The following is a 13,370-nucleotide window of genomic DNA, read 5'->3' on the forward strand; positions in this document are numbered from 1 at the left end:
AAGCATGACCTTCTTCTTTCTGAACTGCTGAAAACTGGCAGGCATATATTGTAGTGTAACTTATTATGAGCTGCCTCATTTCCAGCTGAACAGTTTTACTTGATATACAGAGTCACATCTTGTGGCCCAGGGCTTGCGAAGATAATATGGCTGTTGGCATCTTTCCCTTTCCTACTGTAGGTAATGTATAAATAGAACTATTGTTGCTCTACTCATCTATTTTCTGTAATTGGCCCTATGACCCTGCTATATTAACAGAAACATGACTGTGGAAGAGAAATGAAAGAAGGAAGTTATTATAACCTTTAATTGTAAAGTAAGTCACCAGCTCAGGGTCTGGGATCAAGTGTGCATCTTTCCCCACAGCAGCTGAGCCCACCGGCTGGGCGATTGCCAGGGTTTCTCCATGCTGGCAGCGATGCTGACAACGGGTCCTGAGTGCACCCTGTGCCGTGAATTGATGCTTCACCACAGTAGCATAGAGAATGGAGAAGAGGATCCTTGACCTGAAGTCTCCTGTGGTCAGTGGAGATGCAGTTACTCAAATCTGTTAGTCAACATCCTCCTGAAGGCGAAGGCAAGACCAGTTTATATACAGTTTATATACCAGCCTTTAAAGACATATCTATGGGTTTCTTCATTACCGCTTGCTTATCCATCACGTAAATGTAGCCTGCTAGCAAGTAAGTGCCTGTAAAGCCCCATGCTTCTCATCTCAGCTGAGACCAAAGTGATTTGGAAGGTGAGAGCTGCTTAGCATTCCAGGTTTTCTTCCTGTGCAACTTTTTCAGCAGCTGATGCTGATCCTTGGAAGAAAGAACAGTGCTGATGTATTTGCAAAACATTCACAAATTTGCAGAAGGGGGGCTGGAACTGTGCCCTATCCCTCTCCAGAGGGTAAAGGTTTACCCCAAAGTGAAGTGGCTGTTTTATCAGGATATCTTCCCTAGGACATCCTACTTCTGTGTCCACAGCACATACCCAGCGCCCTATCCAACCATCTCTGAGCCTTATTTTTAGGTACGTGTTTATAGCAGGGCTGCTGGGGAAGGAGAGGTCAGTGGATGTCAGACCATAGTGAGGGTCAGACTCGCACCTTGGGGTTCATAACCACGTCGAGTCCTTCCTCTGCTCATCGACATTTTGGAACACTTTTGCAGAAGATCACAACCCTCCTTGTCATGAAAGGCTGGCGGATTGACAAGCCTCAAGCCTCTTTCTTTAACATATATTAATCAACCTCTCCATTCTTCTTTCAATGGAATGCATATTTTTGTTTAGCATTTCTGCTCTTCTGGCTCGTTACAGCTACTAAACGTGCATTTTACTCTATGCAATGTTATACTTTCAAAGGCAGATGACACAAAGGAATTTTTAAATAACTGTGAGACTTTATCTAAGGCCTCCAGATAAAGGTCACCTTCACCTTTAGCCTGGCATCCTGTGGGCAGAAGGCCAAATGTATATGATCAGCATCTCTTTAAGCACTCAGCATTTAGAAATATCTGACAGGATGCACCTGAAGGATGTATGAAAAACAGTGGGCCATTCAGGAGGAGGAGGCCTTATTCACACAAAGCAACTCCCCCTTGTGCAGAGACTTGCTGTGGCTTGACCGGAGCTGTCGGCGCACAGCCCGTGGGGCTGGGAGAGTCCCTGGTGCCCTGTGACACATAGTTCTTCTTGCCACTGCACAGGGGTCTCTACAGCGGCAGCGTTTTTAGGAAGCTTTGATTTATTTTTGCAGCAAATAATTGTCGGTCGCTCCCTACCTTTTCAGGCTAAGCCCTTGTGTAATCCATAGACCCAGCATTTTTGGTCAAAATGCACCAGTCATAGCCCTGAAATCTGTTAAATGCAATGAAGGGTTTTCATATTTTTGAGCTGTCTCCTAGTTGTTGAGCTGTTAGCCTGCATTTACAGCATATTTTGGTTTTTGTCTGCATAGAGAGCTGGTAATTTCATCTAAGGAAAGAAAATGAAGCTGAGGTACTTGCAAGATCCTGCAGCTCAGAACCTGAGGCTGCAGAAAGACATTAAATCCCATGGGGTTTCTTTCCAAATGCGTTCACTGTCAAGCGCAGGAGGGCCCTTTCTCAAGCAGGAGAGGAATTACCAGACCTCTGATACCAGTTAAGGTGGGATGGTTTTTTGCTGGCACTGCAAAGAAACACATTTTCTTTTGCTAACAGGCGAATGGCTCATGTGCTAGAGAAGAATATGTCACGCTGCAGTTTTGCCCAGGGCCGTGCCATCAGGGGACGTGCACTGCCATCAGTGTAGGTGCCTTGGAGACCTCACCATGTTTCCACCCTGAGCAGTTCCCATCAGGGTGAAGCTTCACACAGGGTGACTCCGGCACCAGGTGCCTGTGGAGCCCTTCAGATCCATCCTTCACAAATCGGCAAAGCTGTACCCAGCCTCTTGACTTGGTTAACTTCTGCCTTTCTGTGGCATCTCTCTTGAAAGACCTTTTTTTGTGTCTGCCCAAGAAGGTTGAAGATGTCTTCTTTTTATAGCTGGTGAGTCTGAGCAGTGGGACCAGCACAAGAGATAATTCAGGAGCAGTATCATGAAATTATATTTCCTCTTGTCAAAATAATAAACATCTTTATTGGTCACAGGAAACGGGGTGAATTACAGGAACTGGAGCTGGGCACATTGTGCCTTTGAAAGTGTGAGAGTGCTGGCAGGCAAAGCCAACACCTGCAGCCCCAGGTCTTGTGTCGGATCCAGCACCTCCCAGCCATGAAGGCAGCCGAAATACTGTTCACCTCAGCAGTGATGCTGGATTCATCTGTTCTTCTCCTGACACACGCTGCTGAGGTTTTGGAGGACTCGAACTAAAGGCTTTGAGTTGAGTTTCACCTGTGGCTTTGTGGAGGCCAAACTGATGGTCTTTGACATTCTACATGCTTTCAGAAAATTCCAAGTTTTCCTTGATCTCTTTTTTTACTTTGAATTGTTGCTCTCTAGGCTAGCTCACCATCATGACCATCTCAGCGAACTTTGTGTCATGGTTTAACCCCATCCGACAACTGAGCACCATACAGCCAATTTAACTCTATCCCAGCCAAAACCAGTATGCTTTCCCACATGCCAGAAGTGACCATTAGACCAAGCTGTCTAACCTCCTGCACGTCAAAGCGATTTGACTTGAAAGGCTGAAAGTGTTGAGTGTGTGACTTTTCCTCACAGGCTGGGGCTGCAGTATAGAAAAAGGACAGTTTTGGGGAGTCTAAGGGAGTTCAGAGAGCAAGTGAGGCAAGAAGACGGGGGGAGAGTTTGAGCAGCTGAGGTGCTTGGGGATGCCGTCACGGTGACGGGGAATGTTATCTCTCATGCATCCACCAAATTAATTGTTAATGTTAAGGTTGGGAGAGCCACCATCACTCTTTGGACATTCAGATGCTGGAGCAGGTATTCCCCTGCCAGGTCCACATTATAACTTTCAGTATGTAGGGGACTATAGTTACCAATTTCTGCTTTACCAGTCTTCTTGTAAATGGTGTGTGCTTTTTTAAGCCGAATAGATTTGGATCTGCAACATGATTGTTGGATGAGATACAGAGAGATGGTTTCTGCGGTCCTGCCTGCACGTAAGGATGAAAGCAGTCACTTGTCACACACAACCTGCAGCACAGCTATTCCCATGGAGGACCTCTCTCTCCCCAAAATACCTCTAAATCCAATAGAAGTGTTTTAGTTTAAAAAAATAATAATAATAACAAATAAACACCAGTCATATTAGAGTGGGGTGAAAACCTTTCTGTAGACAAGTGAGCAATCTGTTTAAGAATAATAAAAGTTGATGCACTCCATCACTTGAACTCTTTGATTCAAGGAGGAGCTGATCCCATTCAGTTTTCTAGGTATAAGTGTTAACTATAAAACTCAGCTTATGTTTGCAAAAATGCGTTTATTTTTTAAGCATCAGTTTTTTGAAAGAAAAATGTAGGACAAGCTACATAGTTACCATAACAGTGCCTTCAACTTGTTTTCACCTGAAAAATGAAGAGTTGTATGAGAAAGAAATCCCTGTAAACAGCTCCCAGTCACATGCTAGCTGGTCAAGGTCCATAAAAATCCTCAAAATAACCATTGAAACTAAAGTGTCCTTCACTGGCAATATTATACAGTGTCTAGCTTATGAGAAAACTGCTAAATTGACAAAAAAATCATTATGCGTGCTTAACTGTGTACCTGAGCATCAACCTCTGCTCACATTTTTAGAGGGACACCTTGCAGTGTGTAAACATGGCATAATGAACTGCCAGTTCAATCTGAGAAAACATTCCATTGACTTCAGTGGGAGATGGACTGTTTGCCTACTCTGCAGCTTTCTCACCAGAAAACTAGAGAAGCCTGCAATACTACTCTCTCTGTGACAGTTACTTCCTTCAGATAGGCATATTTTGGTATTTTCACTTATCTATATGTAAGATCAATTTCATCGTACTGTGGCCCATAATCATCTTCTCACAAATGGGAGGAGAACTACAAGAGTTTACACTATTTAATCAGTATGTCTTTGCTGCCTTTTAGAGGAACTCCAGCGCAATGGTTATTTCAACCTGGCTGTTGTTTGCTTTTTCCCATTTTATTGTAAAACAGTCAAGTAGGAAAACATAATATGCAGAAAATTTTTGCCTGAGTTAAAATGTAATTACGTGAATTGAGTAGTTAGATTTAAAATACACTTAGCAAATGTTTCTGGTATTTCTTCTATTTTTGTAGCAACATGTAAGACGCTGGTACTTAATGAGAATTCCTTTTGAAAAAACACAGGTTTTCAAAGGCAATAAATCAGTGCCTGTGTTCAGCCAAAACAATCCCCAGGTATCATGAGGATACCCTTGAAGTTACACAAAGTGGGTGAACTTGGCTGAAGAGCTGTCACTAATTTAAAATAAGGGGTAAATGGCATCCTTTCTTGTCCCTGCTTTTCATATCTTCATAGCCAATTATAAAGTGAAAACACCTTGGCAAGGACACCTCTCTTTCAAAAAAGATGTGTCAGTTGAACCTGTTGAGCCAAGGTTTCTTGGGGCAGATCCATCATAGATACCTCTGGGCCCAAGAAGCCACATGCAGAAGAGAGCGAGGACCTGAACAGTACCACCAGCATTGTCAAATCCACCCGCGCCGATGCTGAATCCGGCTGTGCCCAGCCTGTGGCACGCTCCCAGTGGTCCTGCCCCTCGGGGTCTGAAGGCAAAGACCCTGTGCTGATGCCCCCCCCCGTGCCAACGGGGGCAGCTTGGAGGGGAAGAAAGTCACTCGCACCAAGGGCAGGTCCCACTCTCGGGAGTGTTTGAGGAGCCATTTGGAGGATTTGTCTTACAGAGGGTCTTGCACCAGCTGTAGGTGCAAGTTACGGGATGCATCAGCAATTAAGGAGCAAACAGGGCTGGGTGAGGGGGAATAATGAACTGTGGGAGGGGGAGTGCAGGAAAGGTGAAGCAGAGGAAAGCGTGGTGACCAGTGGGATGCATGGGCAGCGGCAAGCCAGGATTGCCGTGGTGAAGCAAGCTGCCAACCTTCACGTGTCCGCAGCCCTAAGTGCGGAGACCAAAACTGCCGTTTATTGTTACTGGCCATTTTCAGGTTCTTGTATGTGTTGTCTGTTTTTAGCAGAGAAGACACTACAGCAAATGCCAGTGTATGGATGTGGGATTGTCTTTGGCTTGATCATAGAGCCATGGAGGTGGGAAAATAGAAGAAAAGCTCCTGGGACGTTTCCACCCTTTCCTAGCAAAAGTTTTGTCACTCCCTCCTGTAAATTTTCTAGTCCAGCTAGGTCAGATGTGGGTGGCACAGCAGTAGGTGTAGTCATGCCAGTTGGGTCACTCATCAGCTTCCAACACATCGGTCTTAAATAGAGTTCTATCTTCTATATATTGACAGATTTCCACTGCCACAAAACTCCCCTGAACAAACTCACAGGATCTTCCACAATGGAGTTGGTAATTGAGTATCACAGAACAGTTTCAGATTTCATATGAAATATCTTCATTCTTTTAAGCTGGCATTCTTGTCATTCCTTAATTGATGAGGCACTCTCTTTGCTCATGAGCCGACTCCTGATGACCATGCTGCTGTGCCTTGATATCTGGTCCTGAAACTCTGAAGTCATAAAGAAATACAGGATTGGATCTAAACAGCAGTCCAGACTCGCAAGACTTAAGCAAAAGGGTTGGGTATAGAGTGTAATGGTACTCAGGAAGCAGTCTGTAATGACGTTTTCTTTCACCAACATGTAAAAAAAGAAGTTGATGTGGTATGGTGCAAAACACACGCAGAACACAATGGCACACATGGAAACCATCCTTAAAGCCTTCTGCCTCTCGCTGCTATTTTGCAGAGGTATCTGGAAGCCCCGAAGAGAGTCTTTTGTTTTCCAAGTACAGAATAAAATAATGATGAGTGGGCCAATGAACCCGAAGAGCTCTGCCGTGCCTGTCATCAGCACAGTGGCCACCTTGCTGTCGATCTGCCGGACTTGAAGGTCTGCAAAGCAGGTATTTGTGTTTTTGGCCAGACCGTAGCTGCGCATGATGGGGAACGGCAAGCATGCCACCCCAACGAAGAGCCACACCGCAGTGCTGATGGCTACGTCGTACCGCCGCTTCCAGTCCTTGGCTTTGAACGGCTGATACAGGAAAAAATACCTCTGGATGCTAATGCAGGTGAGGAAACAAATGCTGGCGTACATGTTGAGGTACTTCAGGTAGAAACACAGTAAGCAAAGGAATCTCCCAAAAGGCCACGTGGAGTTAATATAATAGTATATTCGCAGTGGCAGCGCAAGGACATGAGCCAGGTCGGCCATGGCCAGGTTGATCATGAAGATGACGGCTTTGTTCTTCTTGCTGATGAAGCGGCACAAGACCCATAAGGCAGCGCTGTTTGCCAGGAGGCCGGGGATGAATATGATGGTGTACGTGGTTGCGTACAGGCTGTTTTTGAACGTTATATTGTGACTGGAGCAGGTCTGGTTGCTCTGCATCATGACTGGGCTGCTGGAGACATCTGTCGTGGTATAGGGTGGGTGGGTCATTCCTGTAGAGAACAAAAACAGGGGCTGTAAAGGTAAAGGCACTGCAAGAGTTGTCAGTATTCACATTTGCATCTCCTATTTGGCTATTCAGTACAAAGCAGAGGTTTGGAAATGCCTTCTGTATAAAACATCCTGCTATCTTCTTCAAAGCTGCCCTTTCAGAGACTATTCACGCAGGCGTGAGGGACCATTCCTGTTGTGTCAGTCCCCTTGCTGGGCTGTCCGAGTGCCATAAGCACGGGTGAAGCTGTGCCATACTGCTAATAGAGGAGCAGGAGAAGCTGCCTATCCTTTTGGCCCTCTCCTTGAGATCATCTGTGGTTTGGTCTCTGGGTAGCAGGGGAGGAATACATGGAAGAAAGATGTGCCATAGCCCAGCTTCTGTGCGTGAGCAACCACATGGCTCAACAATCAAAATGTGGGTGCCAACCACTGAATCATACCTGCTGTTAAGTTATACATTAGACATTGGGCAGGTGGCATGTCTCCTGACCCCATCGGTGGACCTCATGTACCCACATTCTCTGGCATGATGGGGACAGGCCATGTGGAAAAGGGTAGCAGGGAGTGGGCTTGAAAAGTTTGACTGTTGTAAATGCAGCCAGTGGTACAGTGTGTTTAAGCTAATGTAACAAGCAGAGACCTAATCAGATCACCAACTTCCATTTCTCATCACCCCAGCAGCCTCAGTTTAATACTTTTTTCCATCAGATAATTTTATTTTTAGATACTTCCAAATTCTGCCTCTCCTTTGATTCAGATGAGTAGGGATGGCAAAATGTCACGTGTTGAACTGTTGGGCCATCTTTCTTTTGTCAGCTTTTGTAACTGGGACTTGTCTTCAGTAAGGCCAGTTGGTTTTATCAGGTATTTCCCCATAACATTATAATTCTCATTACAGCAATTCCCTCCTTGTCTAATGTAACAGTTAAAATTGAATATCAGCTTCCTATTTCATGTGGCACTGCAGACACTGATTCATTCCTTCTGACTCATTTCCTGCACCACTGGCAAGGGGCATTTGCCAGAAGAAGTCTCTGTAGGTAGATATTAGTAACTCGTACCCTGTTACTAATGTTTTTTTCCTTCATGTTACAAAAAAAGAGTAGCACTTAGAGCTCTCAAGTGACAAAGAACACAAATAGCTGTTTTTTCAGCTTGTTAATGGTTGCGGTACTTGGACTTGGCAGCTCATACAGACACTGTTCAAGGCTGCAATGGAAGGGTTGTAATTCAGGCCCCAGAAATGCCCAGATGTGGCAAGGTCCCAGCACGGGACACGGGCCACCCTCACCGCGGGTGCAGTGGCTCTGGCTGATGCTGACGGTGAGCAGCCCCACCTAACCACTGCTCCTGCAGGCTCCCCAGACACATGCTGCCGCCAACTTTCTTCCTTTTCATTTTAAACTTGTCTTTCATTTTCTCACAGTCTTCAAAAAGCAAGGTCTGCATGTTTATCTCCTGCAACACCCTCGCTTTAGCAGCTGGGCTACATCCTTCAGTTGCACCAAACATCAAAGAGGTGCTGCACTCAAGAAACCCTCTCTCTAATCCCCTTCCTTCACCAAGATGGCATGAGTACATGGAGGCCAGGTGCCTCGGAGCACACCTCCCAGGCTGGTTTTTTCCCTCCAGCACAATCCCTCCAGTCTGCCATTCTCTCCCAGGAACCCTCGCCCCAGGGCAGCTCTGGGACGAGATGCTGTGCTCCATGGTGGGGTGTCCCCAGCTGTCCCCATCCCAGGACACCACAGCCTTGCTTCTATCACGAGGCCATAACATGCCCATGAGGAGGGAAGAGGCTCAAAGGGTGCTGGAAACAAGGGGGAAAGATGCATCTGGCCCATGGCCTTATCTCCATGAGAAGAGGAGATAAGCAACGTTGAATGCAATGGTCTGAGAAGCAACATGGGAGGCCTCCCGCTCTCCTTTCTGGTGCTCCTCAGGACACTGAGACAGGGAATGGACAGGGCATGGAGCTGGGCACTGGGGTGTTCGGTCAGGGCATTGCTTCTCGGAGAGGTAAATTGGGGTTCTATCCCATTTCTTGAGAGGGCTGTGAATTTCTGGCGCTCTGGAGGTTTGTGTTCCCTTTCCATCTGGTTCATCTGCAGCTCTAGCTGGACATGCTGTCTGCTGCCCTTGCCTCCAGTAAGAGCACCGCTCACTACACCCAATTTCTGTCTCTTCAGGTGACCTCCCACTTTCCCAAGAAGCCATTAAAGAGCTACTTTCAAAGTTACTAGCTGCCTGGTTTCCCTTGGATGTCAAGGTTAGGCTGACTGCCTGGTGCCCTTCCAAAACACAAGTGCTAAATGGCCATTGAAACCATGGAGGATTAGGTACATTTGCAAAATGTTCTATTTTAAGGACACACTTATATTTAAATGCTGGCCAATGGACCTGTGTTCTTCAGTTCCAATGAGTCATAACAGTCAGTTTGCTTACTGAGGTCCCTAGATACAGTTAGCCCTTATTTACATTTCATGTGACAGCTAAGGACTGAACCGCAATGTCAGCAATCAGAATAATCAAGTTCAGGCTGCTGACTCAAACTGGCTTCTGAATGGAGCCATTTAGGGTAAACCGACGTGTCCAGGATGCGTATGCTGTAACACAAAGGTGATACTGAATGCACACGCTTGATACCAGAAATCAGCCTTTACTTTCTGATTGCAGCAAACTGTGCCCAGGCACGCAGACGAGCACAGGGCTGGGCTGCAAAGGCTGCAGCATGCCTGAAACCATGGTGGAGCCCAAAGCAAGGAGAGATTTCCCCCAGCAGCCTTCATCTTCATCTGCTAATTGTCCACAAGGTGTCAGAGTTAATCAAGATTTCATTTCTTTGCCCTCCTCTTTAAGATATTTTTCTGTCCCCAAGGGACTAGGGCTGTCTGAGTGGCAGGAGGCAGAGGCGGTGGTGTGACTATGGTCTCATGAGTTCATGTTGCTATCTTCTAGGGTGATCCCAAATTGAAAAACTCTTGTGTTGCTGAATAACTGATACTAGGAAAAAAAAAATGCCCCCAGGAGCAGTCCTTATATTGCTGGTGTTTACAGGCAGATGACACCTGAAAAGCTGCACTTTGATGGAGGCCAGGGAGCTGCTTTGAACCTTGGAGCCAAAAGGTGATAAAACCCAACCTGTGGAAATGCAGGTGATGTCCCATCCCCACCACCCCGAGTAAATGTTACACCGTGATTGACGAACAGGAAAGGTATGGTCCACGGAGTCAGGAAAAGCCTCTCCTTTGCATTCAATGAACTTGGGGTCAGGCCATTTATATTGAAGTGGACTGAGCAGGATGACCTGGCTGGCAGTGCAAAAGCATTAATACAATTAACACATACATGGGTGATGTCTGCTGGCTCATAAGAACAGGGCACTTTCTGAGAATAAATGACTTCATTACAGTGTCATAAAAATATAATGAGATTAAACCATCTCTTTGGACAAAATGCACCCAGGCATATGCACAGGGGACTACAAAATGATTGCATTTCAGCCCTTCCTCCCACTTTTCTTGTTCAGATTGAAGCTTAATCCCACACTGTCTCCTTATCTTCCCACCTGTGCACAAAAGCAGACACACAGAGATACCATTGAATGTCTGAAATTAGTCTCCAAAGCTGTAAAGAAAGCAGAGCCATTTGCTGCATGATGTGTGTACAGCAAAGGTAGAAGGCTGAAAATCTCCATCAGATTTTATTGATGCTTATTTACGTATTGCAGGGAGACAGCTCCTACTGCAACATTGTTTTCAGAATATGAAATTTCAAAAAAAAATTGTACTAAATAAATACACTTTTATCTAACTACTGTTTTTTACTTTTAAATAGAGTCTGTATTTCTGAGGCTGTTGCAGTAAGGACATAATGAAGAGTGCACATTATTACTTGTAGCTGGATGTTTGGAAGCTAAACATGGCATTTCTAGGAAAAAGATGTTCATCTTGACAGGACTGAGAAGCACAGGAATATCGTTCCAGAGTCCTGGATCTTTCTGGCATGCCCATCAGCAGACAGGTTAATTGATTTGATTAAGACACAAATGCCTCTACACTCTGCCCTCATTGCATGGCTGTGAATGTCTCACGCTATTGCACTCGCACTTCAGTATGAAACCTCTGCAGTCAGAAGTGGAAAGTTCTACAGTTAAGGGTACTTTTTCTGGTTTTCTTCTTCCACAAAAAAAGAGCAGATCTCGGTTGTTTGATCTGTTGTGATGAGATGTTTTCGTTTTGCAACACTAATCTAATTCTCATTTCTGCAGCTCCGGCAGCTGAAGAAGCAGGACACGCACACGCAGCAGGACGCCGGCAGCCCTCTTGGAGCTCTTGCTCCAGGCTGGCGAGGGCTGTCCCATGATGGACTTCCATCATGGATACAGTTCCCCTGGCTGGTGATGTTCGCACTGGAGCCAGGCTCCGAGCACTTTCACTTGACCCAGAAAACATGCCCCTGAACAAAAATCACACTCTTACTTCACACATCCTACTGCTCCAGCCTGCTGCTGAAGTCCTCTCCTACATAAATGTGCGGGAAGCCAGATTTGACTCACCTTTGGTGCGGTTCCCTTTTGATTTACTTTAAGAAATTTCAGATTCAGGAGCCACCCACTATGAATCCTGTCAAATTGCACATGTGCTATATTGCTGTGCTCCCGTCAGAGGCGAGCTGCTGGTGCAAGTGAATACAAGCCCATCAGTAAACCACCTTTTACAAAGTAGAGTTTAAAAGCTTCAGTCCCTGATGTAAGTTAAGTGTTAATCCAGACCAGTGACTGCAGTCTGAATTATGAATTAAAACTGCCTCAGGGTTCTCGTTAAGAAAAACAAGCCCAAGCAATCTTGCTATTTTTGCCATATTGTGTCCCACTGACTAATATTAATTAATTTCCTACTGTTGCAATTCAGTCAAAGAGCGTTGGATGCCACAAAGACAGGCAGCATGTGGATTTTTTTTATGGTAATCTAAATCACCGTTAGAAAAAACAGATTTGCAAGTTTCCCTTACTGTCAAGTATGATTTTAAAATAAAAGATATTCCCTGAGAAATCAGGCAAAAGAAGGAAATTGTACCTAGCAATGACACTGGAGAACAGTTGGAGACCCGCTAACTGCCCACGCTCTAGCATTTTGCTTTCTCTAGCAACAGCAACTTCATGCAGCCGCTGTTTCAACTCCTCCATGTGTTCATACAGAGGATTGGCGTGCAAGGAGGGCTGCTGTTTTTTTCAAGCCTCAAAAGTGCCACAAATCTCCTCCCGGCAAGAGCCAACCCCTAAGAAAAAGCCAGAGGAGCTCAACTTTTTTTTGTAAGAAACAGCATAGGCTCGTGAACGAGGGTTCTAGCTTGCAAAGAGAGAGCTTAAAAGCAGCCTTACCTTTTCAGGCAGAAACCCAGCTAAGCGCAACTGTGCTGGCGGGAGGAAGTGGAGTGTCCTGGCTGCACCGCGCCAGCCGTGTTTACATGTGCACGGCGACCTGGATGACATCACGGGGTGCTGCGGGGTGCTGCAAGTTGCTGCTTTGCCTGCGGCTCCCTGCTGCAGCTGCTGCTGGCTCACAGCCCCCACCTGCATCGGTGGGACTCGCTTGCTGGGCTCCCAGCTCTGCTGAGCTGAGTCCCGGCCAGGCATACGCGGGGTTGTCCCAAAATCGGGTTCACGTGCCTTCGTCCTCGGTGGTTTTCTCTCCCGCCGCGATGGCTTGGCACCCCCGGGGCTGCTGTGGGAGAAGGTCCCGAGCGGAGCTGGGTGCTGCTCCGTGCAGGGCACCCCTTCCTCCTCTCCCACTCTTCCTCCTCTCCAAGCAGAGGTCCGAGCTGACCATGGAAACGCTCCTGAGGTTTCTGCTTGCTCCTCCCTGCGAAGTTCAGCTTTGCTCTTGCCTCCTGATGGCGGGGCTGTGGACGGTCATAGCCGTGTGTGAGCCTCGGCTGGTGGTTGCTCTGTTTCACCTAGTGCTAAGTCCTCTTGCTGATGAAGTCCAACTTCCCAATGGCTTTTTATAGCACTCGCCTGAGCCTTGGTTGACATTTCTCTTGAACTAAATAAGCAGGCAGCTCAGTTTACACTTGCTGGAGTTCCCTGCCAGCAATGTCAAACAGTGGCACTTCTTAAATTGTTTCAAGCAAGGAGGTGAAATCCAGCCTCACCCTTATCCGAGGGGGTAAATGTATTAGTGAGGCTAGGACCTTACCTTCTTAGGGGATCTAATTGTCTGGATTTTCAGAAAGCCACAGGGAATCTGCCCTGCTTTGCCTCTTCTGGGTTGGCCTCTGGCTTGCAGCACACGACTGTCCCTGT

The 13,370-nt window shown here is 46.4% G+C and overlaps 1 protein-coding gene across 1 annotated transcript; it reads right to left on the reverse strand.

Annotated features, from left to right (window-relative positions):
- Positions 1 to 3,779: 3,779 nt before the first annotated feature.
- On the reverse strand, positions 3,780 to 13,007 carry LOC104317541 (putative P2Y purinoceptor 10). Its single transcript, XM_009918422.2, has 2 exons — positions 12,447 to 13,007; positions 3,780 to 7,062 (listed from the first exon to the last, which is right to left on the reverse strand). Exon 2 carries the CDS (start codon positions 7,058 to 7,060, stop codon positions 6,038 to 6,040), a length of 1,023 nt encoding a protein of 340 aa, XP_009916724.2. The 5' UTR covers positions 7,061 to 7,062; positions 12,447 to 13,007; the 3' UTR covers positions 3,780 to 6,037.
- Positions 13,008 to 13,370: the final 363 nt, after the last annotated feature.

This window comes from Haliaeetus albicilla, chromosome 23, assembly GCF_947461875.1.
Source record: "Haliaeetus albicilla chromosome 23, bHalAlb1.1, whole genome shotgun sequence".
Classification (NCBI taxonomy): Eukaryota; Metazoa; Chordata; class Aves; order Accipitriformes; family Accipitridae; genus Haliaeetus; species Haliaeetus albicilla.

Coding starts and splice junctions, on each gene's coding strand:
- LOC104317541 (XM_009918422.2), bottom strand. CDS start 7,060: ATGACCCACCCACCCTATACCACGACAGATGTCTCCAGCAGCCCAGTC.